General features: G+C 35.8%; 1 protein-coding gene across 3 annotated transcripts in view; it reads left to right on the forward strand.

Moving 5' to 3' along the window:
- Positions 1–226: 226 nt before the first annotated feature.
- LOC103563726 (cytochrome P450 2C19-like) overlaps positions 227–24,776 on the forward strand; it is a 31,993-nt gene continuing 7,443 nt past the window's right edge. Inside the window, exons 1-8 of one of the 3 annotated variants that reach the window (XM_070561362.1) lie at positions 227–354; positions 428–624; positions 1,820–1,985; positions 2,154–2,303; positions 12,049–12,209; positions 13,399–13,575; positions 20,597–20,738; positions 23,306–23,493. In XM_070561362.1, coding sequence (XP_070417463.1) covers positions 457–624; positions 1,820–1,985; positions 2,154–2,303; positions 12,049–12,209; positions 13,399–13,575; positions 20,597–20,738; positions 23,306–23,493 — 1,152 coding nt within the window. In that variant the 5' untranslated portion in view covers positions 227–354; positions 428–456. Of the gene's footprint in view, positions 625–1,819; positions 1,986–2,153; positions 2,304–12,048; positions 12,210–13,398; positions 13,576–20,596; positions 20,739–23,305; positions 23,494–24,776 lie in introns of all 3 variants that reach the window. The other 2 variants (XM_070561352.1, XM_070561344.1) reach the window with 2 other exon arrangements.

Here is a 24,776-nt window from a genome sequence, read left to right on the forward strand (position 1 = left end):
AAACATTACAAGATAAATATTTTTTATATTTAAGAAATAGGATTCACTGATTTCCCCTAAAGTCATAAATTCTCAACTGGTCATCAATCTGAGAATCCAGAATATTGCACAATATTTTGGACCAAATCGCTTACTTCAGTGGTTCTTTATCTCGGCTGCACTTGAAACTACGTGAGGGTTTTTGTTTATTTGTTTTTTAATTGCTACTTCTTGGCCCATTCCAGGCAAACTAAACCTGAATCTCAAGGATAAGAGATCGGAAAGAAGAAGAGCAAGACCAAAGACCACCTTATTTCCATCTTTATCGGTGGGTCAAAAGTCCACTCAAAAGAGAATATAAAGAGGATTTAACTGGTTAGTCTTTTTATACGTCAGAGGGGGCACTTGCTGAATTAACAGAGAGTGTCATAAAAGATTTGGATTTCAGGCTCACAGCTGTCTAAGCAAGAAGAGACAATGGATCCAGTTGTGGTCCTGGGGCTCTGTCTCTCCTGTTTGCTTTTCCTTTCACTCTGGAAACAAAGCTCCAGGAAAGGGAAGCTGCCACCTGGTCCCACTCCTCTCCCTATTATTGGAAATATCCTGCGGTTAGATGTTAAGGACATAAGCAAATCCTTACTCAATGTAAGTATGTTTTGTGCTCCTTCTGTGGCTTGCAAAGGGTAAGCAAATTAACCTTTACTTTTAAATAAAATGCATTCCTAGTGGCAAATGATTAAAATAGATCATTGTACAGAAAATACTGCACACGTCGATGTTTCCATTGATTTTTTTCTTTGTCATTGTCAGATAGTGGAATGAAGTAATGCATTTTGGAAGAAGAGAAAAATTTAAGTAATCCTAAAATAGGATCAAAATAATAAAGTGGCAAAAGTCTGGAATGCCACTGGTCTAAATTGTTTTATAGTCATTTGTTGAGATATTTTGCCTGAAGGAGAAAAAGATTAGAGAGTCTATTCAAGAAGTTACCTTCTTTATGAGCTATGGGTTTTGTTCAGATTAGTCATGAAAATTAAAGTTCTCTGAAGAAGCAAATTATGTCTAATCTCAAGAAATAGCTATGGGCTCATAATCAGCAAAATTGAGTGAAAGAAATAATCATTCAGGATCCATTGGGTGGTAAGAGTGCTCTTTTGGATTCTGCACAAAGCTGCTGTCTATGCCCTATGAGTGATGCAGGATAGAAGAAATTGTTCTTCCATGAGATGCTATATGTTCATGCATTGCCTCTGTGATGCTTCCTCTCTTTCCGTGTTAGTAATACCAGTGCTTTCAAAGTGGAGTAGGTGTTAGATCATCTGTGCTCATTTTTAAAAATATAGATTTCTAGTATTCATTACAGGCTACTAAAACAGAATTCCCATGAGAAGTTCCACAGGTGATACTGAAGCAATTAGCCTCATATTGTTCCAAAGATGGGAGACATTGGGGACTGAGAAATTGCTCAAGCATCAGAAGTTGACAAAACGTAAGTTCAAATTTGGATCTTCTATTTATTAGCCAATGTGCACTGCAAAAGAATTTGTACTTCTCTGACATTAATTTCTTTATTTGTGAAACACAGCAAATAAACTTGCTGAATGCGTTGATGTGAGGATTATATGTAAGTTGTGTACCAATTGCCCAGATCATGGCACAACATAGGCCTTCCATATGTGGCAGCTATAATAATCAACATGTTTAGGAATAAAATTCAGAAGTATTTAAAGCTGTGATGGCAGAATAAACATATAAAATACAAGATGATAATATCATGTACAAAATGTAGACCAATTTGTGACTTCTTTTGTTATTACTGGTATTATCTTTCCATTTCCAGCTTTCAAAAGTCTATGGTCCTGTGTTCACTCTGTATTTGGGCTTGGAGCCCACTGTGGTGCTGCATGGGTATGAAGCAGTGAAGGAAGCCCTGATTGATCAGGGAGAGGAGTTTTCTGGAAGAGGCAGTTTCCCAATAATTGAAAGAACTAATAATAAAAGACATGGTAGGTGTGTGTGTGCATGTTCAGCAGTGGTAATGGGAATGAGAAAATAGAAAACAGAGACTTGAAAATCTCCTCAGCAGAGTTTGGCCCATCCACAAGGGTGCCAAGTGTCAGCTTCCTTTTCCTTGTAGAGAACCTCCCTTCCAGTTTCTGTTTCCCCTCTGATAGGAATAGTGCTCAGCAATGGGAAGAGATGGAAGGAGATGCGGCGCTTTTCCCTCATGACCTTGAGGAATTTTGGCATGGGAAAGAGGAGCATTGAAGATCGTGTTCAACAGGAAGCCAGCTGCCTTGTGGAGGAGTTGAGAAAAACTGGTGGTGAGTGATTTCATACTCTCTACCTCTGACCTTAACAGACAGCTAGCTCTCTTTTCTAATAACGTCCTTGAAAATTTTTCAGGGGAAGGAAAATCTTTCATTATGGGTAGTGGCTATGAGGTCTCAGATGGAAGAAGGAGAGTGTAAAGCAGAGAGCCAAGGGAGATTTTGTGTATGTCTGCTTGTTGTGAGTGTACACTCATGATTGTGCATACAGTGTGGGCATAAAAGGTCATTTAATCCTGTCCTGTCCCAGCTTTGTTTGTTTATTTTCAAATCATTAGATTGTAAAAGTAGAAGGTTTTGAGTCATTTTTTAAAAGTTAAAGAGCATTGTTTTTCCCATAGCATAATCGTGAGTTACCTATTCCAGAACATCTCACTAGGGAACACTTGTCAAGTGTGAATAAAATTTCACACCCTTATGTTGCTGAACCAACTGACATGTGCTCTCATTTAATTGGACTGTGTTTGTATGGTCATCCTCACTGATGTGTCTGATGGTTTTTTCCAACGTACCTTCCTCCAGTCCCACCAGAAATAATGCTATATATGGTTTATGATTTAATTATATGGTTTTAATTGCTTTGGCATATCTTTGTGGAATTCTCACCAATTATAATTTTCATATAAACAAAGCATGATTTAAAAACTATCAGCATGAATTATTTCATATTAGCCACCACTTACTATATTGTCTTGAGTTACATGTTTCATGAATGTATATGCTACAGCATAATTCTGCAAAATATACAAATACCAAGTATTATAAGGATTCATTTAACTAAACTTCAACTGCTACTAATCCCTCTCCCTAACTATAATTGGTTCTGTTTTCAATGTTACTTATTTTCCCCCCTCTTTATTGGATTTTGGATTAGAATTAAATGGTAATTATTTACCTTCCTCTGCCAACTCTACAAACCTATCACATGCTTTTCACAATGACTGATTTTCTGCTTTGATTCCAATTTGCCCTATTTTAAAATGTATCTCCCAAAAGAAGTGAAAGGAAAAACTACAAATCTGATTTTACCTGTGAATCTCTCTCACATACACACATCCCCTAGTTGTTGCAAATTATTGTCCACCTTCTTAGCTAAAATAAAACTTTTTTTGAAATTTCAGAACCCTAGAATGTGTAAAGGAGCCTGGCATAGAAGCAGATAACTCAACAGGTTTCCTAGTATTCAATGCCCTATTGTTTCTTTATATCATTTATTATTCAAGTTACCTTTAAGTAAAGCTATAAAAGTTAATTTGGGAGCATTTTGCATATAAAGTTTATTGGTCATTTGATTATGATTTCATTTTAAAGTTCCCCACCAAAAAGAAAACCTTTCCTCTACTTTAATTTCTTCACCTATAAAATGATAGAATTGACAAAATGATGGTCAAATTTTAAAATTTATTAAAATACACTGTACTGTTGATGACTATGCAGAATAATATCCCACAGGTCTACAAAGGGTAGTTTTACCCAAATAAATTAAATTTAGGGGCTAATTAGTGATGGTGGAGGACTGTATTTCCTAATTGCAGAAAACTGCTTTTGTTTTCTATATATGAAATGAGGAAGTAAAAGGACTCCATTTATCAACTTTAACTTTTTTGTTTGCCTTACCCTGGATTCAGTTTGAAATAAAAATTTCTCATTTTACTTTTATTTTAGATAAACAAATCTACCTTCTTATTTTTTAATTATTTTATTGAGGTCTTAATGGCTTATAACATTGTGTAAATATCAGGTGTACATTTCAGTTACTGTATGGAGTGAAATGTTCACTACCAATCATCTGGTTGTTATCCATCACATACAAATGTGCCCCTTTACCTCTTTTACCCTGCCCCAACCCACTTCTCCTCTGGTAACTAGCAATCTGTTCTCCTTATCCACATGTGTGTTTGTTTATCTTCCACATATGAGTGAATTCATATGGCATCTGTCTTTCTCTGATTTATTTTGCTTATCATAATACCCTCAAAGTCCATCCATGTTGTCACAAATGACACCCTTTTGTCTTTTTCTGTGGCTCAGTAGTCTTCCATTGCTTATATCTACCACGTCTTCTTTATCCATTCATCCATCGATGGTCACTTGGCTTGCCTCGAAGTCTTGGCTATTGTGAATAATGCTACAACAAACATAAGGATGTGTAAATCTCTTTGAATTGTTGATTCCCTGTTCTTTGGATAAATACTTCATAGTAGGATAGCTGGGTCATATGGTATTTCCATTTTTAATTTTTCAAGACCCCTCCATACTCTTTTTCCATAGTGGCTTCACCAGTTCCCAATCCTACCAGCAGTGCATGATGGTTCCCTTTCCTCTACATCCTCTCCAACACTTGTTATTTCTTGTCTTGTTAATTATTGCCATTCTGACCAGTGTAAGTTGATATTTCACTGGAGTTTTGATTAGCATTTTCCTAATAATTAGTGATGTTGAACATTTTTTCATGTACCTTTTGGACATCCGTATATCTTTTTTAAAAAGAATTTTATATGCTTTATCCAGAATTCTTTTGCCATACAAAATATGTCTGTGTTTTATAAAGTTCTTTTGAGGAAAGCAAATGTAAGATGCAAGAAAGTATACAATTTTAATATACTCAATAAGGGTATTGTAAATTTCCAGTCTATTTTGCATAATATCTACTGTGATAATTAGTAGTGGTCAAATAACGTTATGATGTAAAATGTTTACTCTTCAATGATTCCTTAAAAATGAAATTGTCTTGTTTTCATTGTCCATTCTTTTCTTTTGATTAAGGAATTTTATTTTATTTTTAATTTGGCTAACTCTTTTATTGAGGTAACATTGGTTTATAACATTATATAAATTCACATATACATCATTATATTTTGATTTCTGTGTACACTACATCCTCTTCACCACCCAAAGACCAATTATCATCCATCACTATATACACATACCTTGTCACTCCTTTTGCCTTCCTCTCCCCTTCTCCTCTGGTAACCACCAATCTAATTTCTGTATCTATGTGTTTGTTTATTGTTGTTGATTTTATCTTCTACTTATGAGTGAGATTATAACAAATTTGACTTTCTGCATCTGACTTATTTCACTTAGCATAATACCCTCAAGTTCCGTCCATGTAGTTGCAAATGGCAAGAATTCACCCTTTTTATAGCTCAGTAGTATTCTGTTGTAGATATATACACCACATTTTCTTTATCCGTCCATCTCTTGATGGACACTAAGCTTGTTTCGAAGTCTTGACTATTGTGAAAAATGAGGCAATGAACATAAGGGTGAATATATCTTTACACATTAATGTTTTGTATATCTTCTTTGGAAAAATGTCTGTCTATATCCTTTGCCATTTTTTGATTAGATTGTTCATTTTTTGTTGTTGAGTTGTCTGAGTTCGTAATAAATTTTGGAAATTAATGCCTCATCGAATATATGATTTGCACATATTTTCTCCCAGTTGGTGGGTTGTCTTTTTGTTTTGTTGATGGTTTTGTTTGCCTCACAGAAGCTTTTCAGTCTGATGTAGTCCAATTTGTTTGTTTTTTCTTTTGTTTCCCTTCACTGAGTAGAAATGGAACTCAAAAAGATACTGCTAAGACCATTGCCAAAGAGTATACTGCCCATATTTTCTTCTAGGAGTTTTATGATTTCAAGTCTTACATTCAAGGCTTTAATACACTTTCAGTTAATTTTTGTGTATAGTGTAAGGTGGTGTCTACTTTCGATCGTTTGCACCTAGTTGTCCAATTCTCCCAACAGCAATTATTTAAGAGATTTCCTTTCTCCGTTGTATGCCCCTGGCTCCTTTGTCAAAAAATAACTAAGTATAAATGCGTGATTTTCTTTCTAGGCTCTCAATTCTGTTCCACTGATTTATGTGTCTGTTTTTCTGCCAGTACCATGCTGTTTTGATTGCTATAGCTTTGTGGTATAATTTAATTCAGGGAATGTTATACCTCCAACTTTGTTCTTTCTTCTCAGGATTGCTTTGGCTATTTGGGGTCTTTTGTTGTTCCATATAAATTTTAAGATTCTTTTTTCTATTTCTATGAAGAATGTCATTGGGATTCTGATTGGGATTGCATTGAATCTGTAGATTTCTTTAGACAATATAGACAGTTTAACTATATTTATTCTTCCTATCCATGAGCATGGAATATCTTTCCATTTATTTATGTCTTATTCAATTTATTTCAATAATACCTTAGAGATTTCTGTGTTTAGGACTTTCACTTTCTTGGTTAAATTTATTCCTAAGTATTTTATTCTTTTTTATGAGTGTAAATGGGATTGTATTCCTGATTTCTCTTTCTGTTAGTTTGTTATTAGTGTATAGAAATGCAACTGATTTTGTATGTTGATTTTGTACCCTGCAACTGCACTGCATTGGTGGATTATTTCTAATAATTTTTGGTGGATTCTTTAGGGTTTTCTATATATAGAATCATGTCATCTGCAAATTGTCACAGTTTTACTTCTTCCTTTTCAATTTGGATCACATTTAATTTTTTCCTTGTATTATTGCTCTGGCTGCAACTTCTAGTACGATCTTGAATAAGAGTGGATGGAGTGGGCTTCCATGTCTTGTTTCTGTTCTCAGAGAAACAGCTGTCAGTTTTTTACCATTGAGTATGATGTTTGCTGCAGTTTTGGCATAAATGGCCATTATTATGTTAAAGTACTTTCCTTCCATACCATTTTATTGAGAGTTTTTATCATAAATGAATGTTGGATCTTGCCAAATGCTTTCTCTGCATCTGTTGAGATGATCATGTGATTTTCTGTTTGTTTGTTTTGAGGTTGAACAATGTTTATTTTTTAATTTTCAGATGTAAATCATAATATATTTCGAATTCTGTGTAGATTACATATGTTCACCACCCAAAAACTAATTATAGTCCATACTCTCACATGTGAGCTTAATTACCCCTTTTGCGCTCCTCCTCCCTGCTTCCCCTATGGTAACCACCAATCCAATCTCTGTTGCATTGTGTTTCTTTGTCATTATTTTTATCTTCTACTTATGAGTGAGATCATATGGTATTTGACTTTTTCCCTCTGACTTATTTCACTCATCATAATACCCTCAAGGTCCATCCATGTTGTCATAAATGGCCGGATTTCATCATTTCTTATGGCTGAGTGGTAGTCCATCATGTATAAATACCGCATCTTCTTTATCCATTGGTCTCTTGATGGGCATCTAGGTTGCTTCCAAGTCTTGGTTATTGTGTATAATGCTGCAATGAACATAGAGGTGCAAGTATCTTTATGCCTTTGTGTTTTCAAGTTCTTTGGATAAATTCCCAGCAGTGGAATAGCTGGATCATATGGTAGATCTATCTTTAATTTTCTGAGGATACTCCATACTGCTCTCCATAATTATTGCACCAGTTTGCACTCTCACCAGCAGTGAACAAGGGTTCCCTTCTCTCCACATCCTCTCCAACATTTGTTGTTTCCTGTCTTGTTAATTATAGCCATTCTGACCGCAGTGAGGTGATACCTCATTTTTACTTTTGATTTGCATTTCCCTGATAGCTAATGATGTTGAGCATCTTTTCATATGCCTGTTGGCCATCCGTATATCTTCTGTGGAGAAATCTCTGTTCATATCTTTTGCTCATTTTATAATTGGATTGTTGGTTTTTTTGTTGTTGAGCTGTATTAGTTCTTTGTATATTTTGGATATTAAACCCTTATCTGATATATGGTTTGCAGATATCTTCTCCCAATTGTTAGGTTACCTTTTCGTTTTGTTGATGGTTTCCTTTGCTGTGCAGAAGCTTTTTAGTTTAATGTAGTCCCATTTGTTCATTTTTTCTTTCATTTCCCTTGCCTGGTTAGACATGGGATTGAAAATATGCTGATCAGGCTGATGTCAAAGAGTGTACTGCCTATATTTTCTTCTAGAAGTTTCATGGTTTCGGATCTAACATTCAAGTCTTTAATCCATTTTGAGTTGATTTTTGTGCATGGTGTAAGGGAATGGTCTACTTTCATTCTTTTGCATGTGGCTATCCAGTTTTCCCAACACCATTTATTGAACAGACTCTCCTTTCTCCATCGTATGCTCTTGGCTCCCTTGTCGAATATTAGCTGTCCATAAATACATGGGTTTACTTCTGGGCTCTCAATTCTGTTCCATTGATCTGTGTGTCTGTTTTTGTGCCAGTACCATGCTATTTTGGTTACTATGGCTTTGTAGCATATTTTGAAATCCCGGAGTGTGATACCTCCAGCTTTGTTCTTTTTTCTCAGGAATCCTTCAGCTATTCGGGGTCTTTTCTTGTTCCATATACATTTTAGGATTCTTTGTTCTATTTCTGTGAAAAATGTCGTTGGAACTTTGATAGGGATTGCATTGAATCTATAGATTGCTTTAGGAAGTACGAACATTTTAACGATGGTAATTCTTCCAATCCAAGAGCACGGAATATCTTTCCATTTCTTCGTGTCTTTTTTGATTTCTTTCAACACTGTTTTATAGTTTTCGGTGTACAGATCTTTCACTTCTTTGGTTAAGTTTATTCCTAGTTATTTTATTCTTTTTGTTGCAATTGTAAATGGGATTGTATTCTTAATTTCTATTTCTGCTACTTCATTGTTAGTGTATAGACATGCAACAGATTTTTGCATGTCGATTTTGTATCCCGTGACTTGACTGTATTCCTTTATTATTTCTAACAGTTTTTTTTTTTTTTTAACAATACTGGTACACCTCCCAGTATTGTTTTTTTTTTATTTATTTTATTTTATTTTTATTTTTATTTTTTTATTATTTCCTTTTTCTCCCCAAAGCCCCCCGGTACATAGTTGTATATTCTTCGTTGTGGGTTCTTCTAGTTGTGGCATGTGGGACGCTGCCTCAGCGTGGTCTGATGAGCAGTGCCATGTCCGCGCCCAGGATTCGAACTAACGAAACACTGGGTCGCCTGCAGCGGAGCGCGCGAACTTAACCACTCGGCCACGGGGCCAGCCCCCTCTAACAGTTTTTTAGTGGAATCTTTAGAGTTTTCTAGATATAAAATCATGTCGTCTGCAAAGAGTGACAATTTCACTTCTTCTTTTCCAATGTGGATCCCTTTTATTTCTTTTTCTTGCCTGATAGCTCTGGCTAGGACTTCCAATACTATGTTAAATAAGAGTGGTGAGAGTGGGCATCCTTGTCTGGTTCCTGTTCTTAGAGGGATAGCTTTCAGTTTTTCTCCATTGAGAATGATATTTGCTGTGGGTTTCTCATATATGACCTTTATTATGTTGAGGTATTTTCCTTCTATACCCATTTTATTTAGAGTTTTTATCATAAATGGATGCTGTATCTTGTCAAATGCTTTCTCTGCATCTATTGAGATGATCATGTGATTTTTATTCCTCATTTTGTTAATGTGGTGTATCACATTGATAGATTTGCACACGTTGAACCATCCCTGCATCCCTGGAATGAAACCCACTTGATCAGGATGTATGATCTTTTTAACGTATTGTTGTATTCGATTTGCTAGTATTTTGTTGAGGATTTTTGCATCGATGTTCATCAGTGATATTGGCCTGTAATTTTCTTTTTTTGTGTTGTCCTTGTCTGGTTTTGGTATCAGGATGATGTTGGCTTTGTAAAAGGAGTTAGGAAGCCTCCCCACCTCTTCAATTTTTTGGAAGAGTTTGAGAAGGATAGGTATTAAGTCTTCTTTGAATGTTTGGTAGAATTCACCAGGGAAGCCATCTGGTCCTGGACTTTTATTTTTTTGGGAGGTTTTTGATTGCTGTATCAATCTCCTTTCTGGTGATCGGTCTATTCAAATTTTCTACATCTTCTTGGTCCAATTTTGGAAGGTTGTATGTTTCTAAGAATTTATCCATTTCTTCTAGATTATCCAATTTGTTGGCGTATAGCTTTTCATAGCATTCTCTTATTATCTTTTGTATTTCTGAGGTGTCCGTTGTAATCTCTCCTCTTTCATTTCTGATTTCATTTATTTGAGCCTTCCCCTTGTTTTGTTGGTGAGTCTAGCTAAGGGTTTGGCAATTTTGTCTATCTTTTTGAAGAACCAGCTCTTGGTTTCATTAATTTTTTCTATTTTTTTTTTTTTTTAGTCTCTATTTGTTTATTTCTGCTCTGATTTTTATTATTTCCTTCCTTCTGCTGATTTTGGGCTTTGCTTGTTGTTCTTTTTCCAGTACCTTTAGGTGCACTTTTAGATTGTCTATTTGGGATTTTTCTTCTTTGTTGAGGTAGGCCTGAATTGCTATAAACTTCCCTTGCAGAACCGCTTTTGCTGTATCCCACAGATTTTGGCATGTCGTCACACTGCCATCTTGACAAGATCCGATCATGTGATTTTTATTCCTCATTTTTTTTAATGTGATTTGTCACATTCATTGATGTGCAGATATTCAACCATCCCTACGTCCCTGGAACAAATACCATTTGATCATGGTGTATGATCTTTTTAATGTACCGTTGTTTTCAATTTGCTAATATTTTGTTGTGCACTTTCAGATCTATGTTCATCAGGGATATTGGCCTTAATTTTTTGTATGTGCCTTGCACTCATCTGGTTTGGTGTCAGAGTAATGTTGGCCTTATAGAATGAGTCAGGAAGATTCCCTTCCTCTTCAGTTCTTTGAAGAGTTCGACAGGAATAGGTATTAAGTCTTCTTTGAATGTTTGGTAGAATTCACCAGGAAAGCCATCTGGTCCTGGACTTTTGTTTTTTGGGAAGTTTTTGATTACCGTTTCAATCTCTTTGCTTGTGATTGGTCTATTCAGATTCTCTGTTTCTTCTTGGTTCAGTTTAGAGAGGTTCTATGATTTTAAGAATTTATCCATTTCTTCTAGGTTATCCAGTTTCTTTGCATATAGCTTTTCATAGTATTCTCTTATAATCCTTTGTATTTCTATGACATCCGTTGAAATCTCTTCTCTTTCATTTCTGACTTTATTTATTTGAGTCTTATCTCTTTTTTCCTTAGTGAGGCTTGCTACGGGTTTATCAATTTTGTTTATCTTTTCAAAGAATCAATCTTATCTTTATTGACTTTTTAGATTCAATTTCATTTTTTTCTGGTCTGATTTTTATTAGTTCTTTCCTTCTACTGATTATGGGCTTTGTTATTCTTTTTCTAATTCTTTTAAGCATTGTGCAAGATTGTTTACTTGAGATTTTCCTCATTTCTTGAGGTTATTGTTGTTCATATACATTAGTTTTTTTTCAAGAAATCTGATGCATTCTTCTGTTATACATTTATTCCTTCAAATACATAAATTCACCCATAATCTCTGTCTCTTTAGTCTCCCCTTATGTTTTACAATTATTTCAACTATTCATTAAATATAAAAAGTTGGAAGTCTCTATCAATTTTTTCTTCCTATATCAGTCCTTAATTGTTTACAGTCTTTGAAAATAGAAGTTATTCTGCACACATAAATTAAGAAATGGACTTTTTAAATGTGTTCTAGTTCCCTCCAAAATAAGAGGTATGTTGGGTTAGAATGATGTAAAAAAAGGTGGTGGATGTGAATAGAGTATAGGGAAAACCATTATTTAACTGGCTAGTATGTAATGGTCAACTCAGGTTTAATATAGAAGTGATATGTTGATTTAATGCATGATCAATTTTTCCTGTTAAGTGAATATCTAGGGAGATATTGCTTTAAAGTTTCTAAAATTGCTTTTCTCTGTTATCTCAAATGCAAACACTTTTATATGTGCATTTTAATTTTTTTTTAATGTTTCCGATTCTTTAGCCTCACCTTGCAATCCCACTTTTATCCTGGGCTGTGCTCCCTGCAATGTGATCTGCTCCATTATTTTCCAGAATCGTTTTGATTATACAGATCAGAATTTTCTTAACTTGTTGAAATTATTGAATGAAGCCGTCAGTATTATGAGCTCCCTATGGGTACAGGTGAGACCAAGATCCTTTCTTTCTGAGAAACCATTGATACTCCTTTCTCTGACAAGACCAAAATTCTCTATGGACAAAACTGTGAAGTGGATATTTGAATACCACAGTCCTGCCCAGAGCTTAGTGTCATAGAGTAAACTTCTGGGAAAGATGGCTGAGCCCTTTATTTTACAGACAAGAAAATGAATGCCCAAATACAGATCTTGAATTTGAGTCCGTTTGCTCCCTGTCCAGTAGTTTTTCCACTGAATTTCAAAGACTAATTTCCATAAGTCATTTTGTTGACTGTCCACTAAATATGGCCATAGCATTCAATGGGCACCCAAACTCTTGCTGAAAGACTTCCATTACCCACAAGGATTGCCTTTCAATCAACACTTAGAGACTTCCCCATCGCATTCCTTGTCAGTAATATCCTAATTTAGGATATCAAGGAAGGAGAATATTTGAGAGCATAGATGCTGCTAAGAATCTCTGAACTGGGAGGGGATGTTTGATGCTTCAGTTGGGATCCTAGCTGAAAAGATAACTGGGTTAGGAATGACAAAATGATTGGGCTTTGTGGTGTAAGAACCCTAAACAAACACAATATCACCCTATGCTGAGCTGCCATGTCTTATATTCCGTCTAAGAGATAATTGTGTGATCTTAGAGAACTCACTTAACTGCTCTTGTGCACAGTTATTTTATACATAAAATGCTCAATTGGATTTCTTGTTATTTTCAAGACATTCTCCATAATAACGTACTGATTCTGTTTGTGAGGTTGTTTGATGCAAGTGAGAAACAGCAGACACTAGCTTATGCTCTTTATCAGGTTACTCAAACTCTCTTAACCTCTGTCCTCATCTACAAAATGTGAATCATATCAATTAATGTCACCCTATATTTCCAGTTGGTAGGATAAATTGATGTAACACATGAGAGATTTGATATAAACATGTTATTTATTTTTGACAATGATCTATAAGTCTAAGAAATGATTATCATTTTATTCTTTGGTCATATTCTCTTCCTGAAGTTTTTGTAAGCATAGAGAATTACTATATGCACAGTGAAATTCCTCCCTTAAGGGAAAGACCATAGTTTATTGGTTGTATATTAACAGTCTCTAGCCAGGACTTTGCATATGATTTACATGTCTTCACTGAGTGTTTTTTACTTAATAAACATTTTTTTTATCTTTTAGATCTGCAATGCTTTTCCTGCTTTAATGGAGTATTTCCCAGGGAGTCATAACAAATTATCTAAAAATTTTACTTATACAAAAAGTTATCTTTTGGAGAAAATAAAAGAACACCAAGAATCTCTAGACATTAACAATCCTCGGGACTTCATTGATTGTTTCCTGATCAAAATGGAACAGGTAAATGTTAACAACAGTTCAATTACTTGACTGCTTGTGCATTTTGTGGTTCATTGATTAATACTGTAGTTACTAGGGATGTTTAAATGGTCAGACGAGAAATACTTTCCAAGCACTTTAAGTACTTATTGTGAGGGTGGATCTGCATTAGGCATCAGGGAAAATTTAAAATTGAATTGTTAGATGACTAGAATAAATGGACCTTGTTCTTAGGTACTGATAATATATTCGAGGAAGAACAGGATGCACAACTCAGGTGATATGGGTACAATTACAAAAAGTAACAAAATACAAAGTATTGAGCAATAAAATGAAGATGGAAATGATCATTTGTACTCAGTATATGGATGAATGGGAAGGAACAGCTTGACCAATGTAGGCTTCTTGAATATTCTGAGGTTTGAGTAGATCTTAAAATGTTTTCAATGAGGGACAGGGAAGGGAATTTCTGGTGGATTGACTGGTGAATGCAAAAGTTCAGAGGTGTGTGTTGGCAAAAAGATTAGGTAGATGAAAAAGGGAAGCCGTAACTGAGTGTAACTGAAAATGAATTTGGAATGATAAAGAGTTGGAAGTTGATATTCTCAAGTAATGTGTAAGCATGAATGCTGTCATGGAAAATTTTGATTTGTTCAGGAAGAAATATGAGACAAAACAAGAATGCAATTCAGATAATTATTAAGAAAAGTTATCCTATGGAGGGATCTGTATGATGAGAATGGAGTTCAAGGACTAGCTTGGAGATTTTTCATCTCTTTAAACTTAGACTTGATGGCGGTCTGGGCCATAGAAGTGCAGAGGAATCTCAAATAATATCAGGTTTATCCATCATATCAAATTTCAGAGATCTAGGGAGAGAATTAATTAGACTGTACCATAGAAGTCAAAGTAGAAGCAACATTTTAGAAGAAATGGAACAGATAACATTGGGAAATAAAGAATGCCATCCCTGGGAAGGTCCTTGGATTTTATTAGATTTTGTGCCAGAGGAATTCTACAGAGAGTGCTTTAGTAGAGAGGAAAGGATGGAAGGCAAATTACAGGTACTTGTATAGGAAACTTCAAGGATGAGATCAAATGTCCCATTTGGGAAGTTCGACTAAGGTGGGAAAGATTTGAATGGTGAATTTCAATAGTGGTAGCATCAAGTTGAAAAACTAAGTAAAGAAGTTAATAGATACCATTACCAGGAAGACACTTGTGTTGGAACAAGGTTCTCATTGATGTGAGCTGAGGTAGACTCCAGCATAATTTGTAAAAAGCTAACTTCAGAGAAGAAAATTCTTTCCCCTGGGGCTACCATTATTTTACTCAATCACTTTGTAGCACTGAGCAGATATGAAAAATCACTTATTAGGGCAAGATGTGAAGTGAGTCACAGATGCTGAAGGAGATGATATTCAACGAATCACCCTTAGAATTTGAGCTAGACCTTAAGATCATGTGTTATAACCGTAATAAAGTAACAAGATGAAATGGTTTGAAGAAACTAGAAGAGGGAAAAAGCAAATTACTTTGCCTCTCTGCCTTCTTTTCTGTTAAAGCAATGACATTCTTTTTGGGGTGTGTTAATTTGAAAAACTGATTAAATGTGTGGAGAATTTCCCAGAAAAATGCACCTACATGACTTCACCATATTTTTCTTACAATTATTGGACTTTCCTTGATGCTGTGAAGCCTCTTCATTAATCTCAGGTCAGGGAGAGCTGTAAGATCTCTGATGTTTCTATTTCAAGTTGTTATTTCCTGAGTACTACATTTAAAAACAACATTGTTTTGGGGCCAGCCCAGTGGCACAGTGATTAAGTTCACATGTTCTGCTTCAGTGGCCTGGGGTTCACCAGTTTGGATCCCAGGTGCGGGCCTACCCACCAATTGTCAAGCCATGCTGTGGCAGGCATCCCACATATAAAGTAGAGGAGGATGGGCACAAATGTTAGCTCAAGGCCAGTCTTCCTCATCAAAAAGAGGAGGATTGGCGGCAGCCGTTAGGTCAGGGCTAATCTTCCTCAAAAAAAGAAAAATATTGTTTCTTTGGTCTCATAATGTATTTAAGATCTTGATTAAATTTTTTTGTAACAGCTTTGTTGAGATAGCATTCACATATCATACAACTTGCCCACTTGAAGTGCACAATTTAATGGTTTTCAGTATTTTCACAGTTCTGAAACCATCATCATCATCATTTGAGAACATTTTCATCACTCTAAAAAGAAATCTCCTTTCTTTAGCAGTCATTCCCCAATTTTCCCCAAACATCCCAGCCCTAGGCAACAACTAGTCTACTTTCTGTTACTGTAGATCTGCCTATCCTGGATATTTTAGAGAAACTGAATTTATAACGTGTGGACTTTTGTGATTGCCTTCTTTCACTTGACATAACTGAAAGCACTACTTTCACTTAGCCTGTTTCCAAGGTTTATCGTCATTGTAGCATGTGTCAGGACTTCATTCCTTTTTACGGATGAATAATATTCCATTGTATGGGTATACTATGTTTATTTATTCACTCATCAATTGATGGATATTTCAGTTCTTCCATTTTTTGGCTATTATGAATAATACTTCTATAAACATTTCTGTAGAACTGTTTGTGTGGACCTATGGTTTTATATCTCTTGGATATATACCTGGGAGTGGAAATCCTGGGTCGTGTTGTAACTCTATGTTTCATCTTTTGATGAACTGAGGCTGGATCAAAAATCCAAATGGAAGAGATAAAACTATAAAACTCTTAGAAGAAAACACAGGCAGAATAGTAGCTGAGCCATTTCATACTCCCACTAGAAGCATATGAGGGTCCCAATTTCTCCATATCCCCATTACATTTGCTATTTTCTGTAGTTTTGATGATAGCAATCTTAATGGATGTGAAATGGTCTCTCATTGTATTTTGACTTGCATTTTGCTGATGGTTAATGATGTTGAGCATCTTTTCCATGGTTTTATTAGCCATTTATATAGATAGATAGATAGATAGATAGATAGATAGATAGATAGATAGATAATCTTGGAATTATTTCCCCTTTTACTCTCAGGTTATTTGTTTTTATTTATTATCAAGTTGTAAAGGTTCTTACGTATTCTAGATAGAAATTCCTTATCAGATAATTTACCAATGTTTTATCCATTCTGTGAGTTATCTTTTTATTGCTTGATGTCCTTTAAAGTGGAAAACTTTTTAGTTTTGATGAAATTCACTTTATCTGTTTTTCTTTGGTTGCTTGAGCTTTTGGTGTCATATTGAAGAAAAATTACCTAATAGAAGGTCACAAAGATTTATGCCTCTGTTTCTTCCTAACAGTGGTATAAGTTTAGCTTGGTCATGTAGGTCTACAATTCATTTTAGATTCATTACGTAAATAGAAGGAGGCTCAAGATCGTGGCATAGGAAGATCTTGAACTCACCTCCTCCCACAAACACCAAATCTACAACGGTTTGCAATAATTTCTTCTGAAATGGACCTGAAGATTGGATGAACAGAGCCTCCACAATGAGTGATAAAGGGGCAGCATCAAAACAATTTAAAAAAAAAGTAGAGTTATGGGCCCACCAAAGAAAAAACACACCGCAGCCACTGCAATTCACAATCTAGAGAGATCTCAAAGGTATGAATTGCTCCCCTTAGGAACAAGGGATTTGAGCTCCACATCAGCCACCACAAACTTTAGATCTTGCATAAGAGAGACAAGCCCCTCAAACACTGGGCTTCAAAAATCAATGGGGATATGTCCAGGAAAACTATAAAACAATAGGAAATGGAAAACCCACTCTTAAAAGTGCTTGCCTGCTGATTCACTCAACCTGTAAACCAGCCCAAAGACAGCAGTTTGGAAAATGCATAAAATATAGGTAAAGGAGACTCATTACTGACTTTAAAGGATTGGCCAGAGAGGCACGAATCAGCAGAAACTTCCCCCAGGCACTGAGACAGTAACAGGAGCCATTCTTGTGATTTCAGTCTACCTTGCTAATGCCAGCACTGATGGGTACCATTTTGAAATTCTCCCTCTAATCTGTTAGTGCCAGTGGGTGCACCCCAGTGAAAACCCCACCCACAAAATCACTGCAGCAGTCACAGACATGCCTTTCAGACGGACGAGGGACCAGTCTTGCCCACCAATGTGTCACAGCAGTCACAGACATACCTAGAAGACAGCCTTTGACTTGCTCCATCAACTAATGTGTGAAAGTGGTTCAAAGATGCACCTAGCAGCAAGCCCAGGGCAAACCCCACTCGCCAATGTGCTTGTGGCAGGTATGGATGAAACCAGAAACTGGGCCTGGGGCCTGCCTCCTCTACCAATGCACCACAGTGGTCATGACTGCACCTTGCAGCGGGCTGAAAGCCAGCCCCGATCAACATTCCACAGTTACAGCCTGGCTGCAACAGGATGTCTCATGCAGATCACATAGGGGATGCCTCTTGAGTGCTTGGCTCAGGTGGCCAGAAAAGACTGAGCTTCTGGGTCCCATAGGAATTCTCCTATACAAGCCTACTCCTTCAAGACTGTGAGAAGTAGCTGATTTAGGTAATATATAGAAACAAACACAGAGAGTTAGTCAAAATGAGGAGACAGGGGAATATGAGTCAAATGAAAGAACAAGACAAAATATCAGAAAAAAGAACTAAACAAAATGGAGATAAGCAACCTATCTGATAAAAAGTTCAAAATAATGGTCATAAAAATGCTCACTGAACTTGGAAGAAGAATGAATGAGCACAGTGAAAGCTTCAACAAAGAGATAGAAAATATAAGAAAGAATCAATAAGAGCTGAAAAACATAATAACTGAAAGGAAAATTTATGAACTTCTTTCTCATCAAGCACTCCCCTGGATGCTCTAAGTGTTCAGCTAGACTCCAGAGTTCCAAAATAGTTGCTTCAGAAGCTCATACCAGGTCAATAGTTCTTTCTGTAGAGGGAGTCATTTCTGAAACTTTCTACTCTGCCGTCTTTGTGCCACTTTAACAATATTAAGTGTTTTGATTCATGACATGGAATTTGTTTCTATTTATTTAGGTCTTCTTTGATTTCATTCAACATTGCTCTATATAGTCTAGCTTAATTTTGTTTGAATATATGCACATTGCCACTAAATATCCAAATTCATGTCAACAGATAAAATATTAATATTAGTTTATGAGTATACTGCTCTTCTTACTGACTTTAAGGTAATTTTGATTTGAAAAGCTTAGAAAATCATGGAAAGCCAATGTTAATAAGGGCTATAACTGTCTCTGTCTAGGAAGTACATCTGTTCAGAGGGTTAAATCTGTCTTAATGTTGTTGATTACATAATATTAGACATGCCACAGGTCACCTGGAGATTATAAGAGCACCGTTAAATTAATGCTGGCCTAAGGACTGGTTCACTTATATATATATATAAACATATATTTTTTGACTGTCTAGTCAACATTAAAAATTAACCTCTTGTTGTCACTTTTGTGTCACATAATCCCCTCAGTCCTAAATCAACCTTAGTTGTCCTTATCAAGTGCTTTCCCTCTTCCAATCACCAATTGTTGAGAGTTCCATTTATTCAGTCCCTTATCTTTAGCATCTGCACTACCCTTACCCTCAACTTTATCTCTTCTGGGGAATTAATGCCTGAACTCTCTGTCTTCATGTTTGTGGTGTCCCTCATATTTATAATTTCTATTCATCCCTGCACTTGTTTCCTAGACCAAGTTGCCTATTGCCTTACATCTGGAATACAATAGTGGTCAGCCTCATCTTGTTTTTGTGAATCCATTCTCTTTCTCTATAACCTGTTCTAGGATGTACTGCCATCTTAGCTGTTGTACAATTTCAATTTCATAATGAATCTTTAGGTAATAGTGAATCCAGCTAAGCTCTTTAAAAGAAAAGAGAACTGGGGCCGGCCCAGTGGTGCAGCAGTTAAGTTCGCACCTTCCGCTTCGGCGGTCCAGGGTTCGCCAGTTCCAATCCTGGGTGCGGACATGGCACTACTTGTCAAGCCATGCTGTGGTAGGTGTCCCACATATAAAAAAAGTAGAGGAAGATGGGCACGGATGTTAGCTCAGGGCCAGTCTTCCTCAGCAAAAAGAGGAAGATTGGTAGCAGATGTTAGCTCAGGGCTAATCTTCCTCAAAAAAATAAAAAAAGAGAACTGCATACTCTTGATTTAGGCTTATTACATCTTCCATGATATGGCTCTAATTTACTCATTAGAATCAATTAAGATTATATTTGCTTACAAATAAGAGAAAATCCAATTAACAATGTCTTAAACAAATAGTTTGCTGATTTATCTTACATACGTAGAGTCTTGTAGTGAACCATTCTAGGGTTAGTACAGTAGCCCTGACTCATCACAGGGTCAAGCACCTTCCATTTTCCTTCACCATACTTAGTATACAGGCCTTTATCTTCATGCTTAAATATTGCTGTCCCAAAATGATGTCTACCTCCCCTCCACTTTCACCTCTGTGTTTTGAGTAAGAAGAAGGAAAGAGAAGTGGCACCAATAAGATTTTGCTTGATCTCATTTGCCAAAAATATATTATATGGCCCATATAACTGCAAAAATAATGGTAAATGTGGGGCTGGCCCCGTGGCCGAGTGGTTAAGTTCTCGTGCTCTGCTGCAGGCAGCCCAGTGTTTCATTGGTTCGAATCCTGGGCGCGGACATGGCACTGCTCATCAAACCACGCTGAGGCAGCGTCCCACATGCCACAACTAGAGGGATCCACAACGAAGAATATACAACTATGTACTGGGGGGCTTTGGGGAGAAAAAGGAAAAAAAATAAAATCTTAAAAAAAAATAATCGTAAATGAAATTTTTAGGCAAGCAAGGAGTCATGGAGTAGGAAATGAAGATTGGGCCAAGTATTCCGCAATCTACCATACCATACAGTGGGTTTTTCTAATACTGCACTATTCAGTTTCAATGATGGCTTAACTTTATAACAATCTATGTTATTTTGCATTTATTGTAATTAAATATGCTGGCAAACTAATTTGCAAATAATTGCAATAAATCATTCCTAGGACAAGCACAATCTACAGTCTGAATTTACTACTGAAAATTTGATAAACGCTGTATTTGATTTATTTTCTGCTGGGACAGAGACAACAAGCACCACCTTGAGATATGGACTCCTGCTTCTGATAAAGCACCCAGAGGTCACAGGTATGACTACAGATTGTGAACAGGGTGAATTTAATAATAGAAATCTGGCAAGACACTGTTAGTGTTCTGCATCTTATGTCTCTTTAGAAGCCTCATTATTGAAATTTCTGTACCACGAGCTGTAATTTGTCGAAACTTAATGAATGGATAAAAATGACACAGCTTTGCACAATAGAGGTTAGTGACTGAGAGAAGTGAATGACAGTGTGGGTCATAGGAAAGCAATAAAGTTTTGGTGCAGTGTCTGGATTCCATTGGGAGGTGATTAGTGTCAGGCAACAGCCATTGTGAATTGACCAAAGATTGCTTATTGGTTTTCTTAAGAAGAGGCCACTTTGAATGGCAGTTATGTTCTTGCAGAAATCTTTCCTTATTCTGAAAATAAAGCAGCATTCTAACGATGGGGTAGGGAATATGGAAACTATTTTTACAGAAACATAAGTGGAAATTCTAGAAATTTAGTGAGGCAGCCTGGGAAAATTTCCACAGTCTGAGAAATATTTCAAAAGGCTAGATTCAAAGAATGGTGTTGCTATTTAAGCAGAAGACATGCTTAATGGCATTTTATTATTTCAGAAGTCTGTTTCCAGGAAACTGAGTTTGCCAAAATAAGAATTTTGGTGGGCAAATAATTTTATCTTTTATGAACAATTTTATTTTACCAATTTACCTCAAAAGAGTTCCAGTTGTGCATAGTAGATTAGAAACATACATTGCCTTTCTTTGTGTCAGGATCTCATTGAAATGATTATAAAATAATTACAAATGAGAATTAATTAGTCCTTTGAAGTTTGAGAAGAGGAGTACAGGAAGCAGCCAACAAGTCTTTAACAAATTTATGAAACACAGAGAGCAGAAGGAAGGGTGATAATTACCTCAGCAGAGAGGATGAAGTTAGAACCTAAATGTCAGAAGATTTGTCCACATGGAAAAGCTAATTTGTGTCCCTAAATCTCCACAATTCTCTCTATTTGGAAGTACCAAGTGTCTGATAAGTTAGGGGAGAATGAGGCAGAAGACAGGAGGCTCCCTCTACAATGTGTACAGGTTTGTATAATTGTACAGATTCTCTCTGTAATTTTTTGGAGCAGGTAATTGTTTTTCTCTCACAGGAAAGAGAGTTTTCCCAAATGAATTGCCTGTATATTCCAGCATCAAGATACAACATTCTCTCCAAGTATCTAGCAGAGTAAATGAAATAAAGGCATGCACCTGGAGCACAGCATCACGAAATTTCAGAACATCAGGGAAAAGTTAAAACCACAAAAACATTCAGAGATAAATCAGGTCGTATATATAAAAGATTAGGAATAGAATGGTATCAGCATTCTCAAGAGTAACTATCATCTTGTGTATTAGTAGAAAAAACATATTTTCACATGTGCATGTTAACTAAAAATTTTACTTCCTCTTTCCACTTTCTCAGAGGGATACTGGAGGATATAAGCCATCCAAATACTTGACACCAGGTCAGACAGGGTCATGGACTCCAGGAATTGGAAGACCTCCTGTAGGAGGCTGGAAGTTTCAGGGAGGGTACTTGAGCCCAGGCCTGGGAAACAACCAGTTTACATTGTACTAGATAGATAAAGCAAGTGTGAAGGAAGTTAAGAAAAATAAGAGAGAAATGATTGACAATCTGAGGTTTGAGCATTTGAAAAAATTGTTACTAGGAGTTTAAAGCATCTGCCTGATCATTTGGGAACAATTCTAAATAGGCAACGAGAAATTTAGGAATTGATATAAATTGTTTAAAAATAACTTCAAAATATGCAAAGTGAAAAATAATCATAGTTATCTTACCAGTGAACAATATTTATGTGGTTATAATGGAGTAAACAATGTGTATTGATATACTCAAAATTATGATCAAAACGTATAGGTGAAAGTGGAATGAGGTGAAGTGTGTGTATATGTTTGTGTGTGTGTCTCTTCATGTGTATTTTGTATGGAGTGGAAATGGAGATGTAAATCTTCATCTCTCATACCATGACTTCATTAGATAAGGCCTAAAGTTGGATAAATGAATAAGTACAATCAGAAAGAGTCACTATTTAGAAATATGAATATACATTTCAGAAGAAACTGCTAGAGCGATTCAGAGGCTGTATCTGGGGAGTGGGGGGTTGAAAGGGATCCATTGCAAGTTGCATGTGCACACATGCAAACACACACACAAAGACTTACATCCATACAGATCTAAAACATTGTGTATTATTTTTATGTAAATTAATATTTATTCCTGTTTTTCTTTCTGCAGTGACAATAATTTCTTGAGTTAATTATGTGATAATGGTTCATATTTTGAAAAATTTCATCATTTCTATTTGTATTAATTATCCATAATGGTAATGTATAGGTATGTACAGATACATCTAATGCCTACCTTGTAGGAGAGTTATATGTTATAGTATAGCGATTCTCCAAATCTAGGTGTACTTACAGGCATACAAATTACATTTGTAGTGACATTGGAAAACCTTCATAATTGTTAATGTAACCCCAAATTGCTGTGGCAAATGAGCCATTTTACTTCTTATCCATTAATCTTACTTGTGTCTTATCAGCCAAAATCCAGGAAGAGATTGACCGCGTGATTGGCAGACACCGAAGCCCCTGCATGCAGGACAGGAGCCACATGCCCTACGTGGATGCTGTGGTGCACGAGATTCAGAGATACATTGACCTCATTCCCACCAACTTGCCTCACGCAGTGACACATGATATAAAGTTCAGAAACTACCTCATCCCCAAGGTAAGATTTGTTTCTCTTATAGTGACCTGAACATTTTTGAAGTTCCCATATTCACAATACAGTTCCACTCTTCTACCAACACAAGAAGAGAGAAATGCAAAAATCATGCATTTGGCAGCTTTAAAGGACTTTGTATTGTATGTAATTTGGGCTATCAAGCTTTATAACAGCTCTTGATACCTGGCAGTGTAAGTCTTGCAGATTTCTTCTGCTTCTTCAAGATTATTTTGACCAACCATAGCTATTTACATTTCCAAATAAATTTTAGTATTAGTTTGTTAATTTCCTAAAACACTCTCCTGGGATTTTATCAGGGTGACATTAAATTTACAGATCATTTTGAAAAGAATTGGCATCACGAAAAACTGACATGTTACACTTTGAATTCATGAATATGGCATATGCTTCCAAGTTATTTGAGCTTTCTTTATTTTTTAAATAATGTTTTCTTTCATTGCAACAGCTTGCATATCTTTTATTAGTTTTTTCCTAGGAATTAATATTTTTGACCCTATTATAAATTGTATAATTTTAAAAATGTCTTTTCCATTTCTTTGCATCTGGTATATGGAAATGTAATTAATTTTATTATTTTGATGACCTTTTATGTAGCAACCTTGATAAATTTACTAATCATTGCTAATAGTTTGTGTGTAGATTCATTTGGAGTTTCATTGTGCACAATCCTGCTGTATGGGTTAATGTTTATTGTGTTTCTTTTTTATTGAAATATAATTGACATACAATATTATATTAGTTTCAGGTGTACAACATAACGATTCTATATTTATTACAGTGTGAAATTATCACCAAAATAAGTCTAGTTACCGTCTGTCACCATACAAAGTGAACAAATTTTATTTTCTTGTGATGAGAACTTTTAAGATCTACTCTCTTAGCAACTTTCAAATATGCAATACAATATTGACTATAGTCACCATGTTGTGCATTATATCCCCATGACTTATTTATTTTATAACTGGAAGTTTGTACCTCTTGACCCCCTTTACCCATTTTACCCAACTCCCAACCCCCCTTCCCTTTGCCGGCCACTAATCTATTCTCTGTATCTATTAGTTTTGTTTGGTCATTTGTTTTATTTCTTGTTTGCCAATACTCATGATTTTAATTTCTCTTTATTGAATTATTGCATTGGCTAGAATTTTCAAGATAGTGTTCAAAAAATGGTACTAATGGACCTCCTTGTTTCATTTTTGATTTCCAGGAGGTGTTGGAGGTTTAACACTACACTATTGATAATGATTTATTACGTATATTTTGGT

This window comes from Equus przewalskii, chromosome 1, assembly GCF_037783145.1.
Source record: "Equus przewalskii isolate Varuska chromosome 1, EquPr2, whole genome shotgun sequence".
Classification (NCBI taxonomy): domain Eukaryota; kingdom Metazoa; phylum Chordata; class Mammalia; order Perissodactyla; family Equidae; genus Equus; species Equus przewalskii.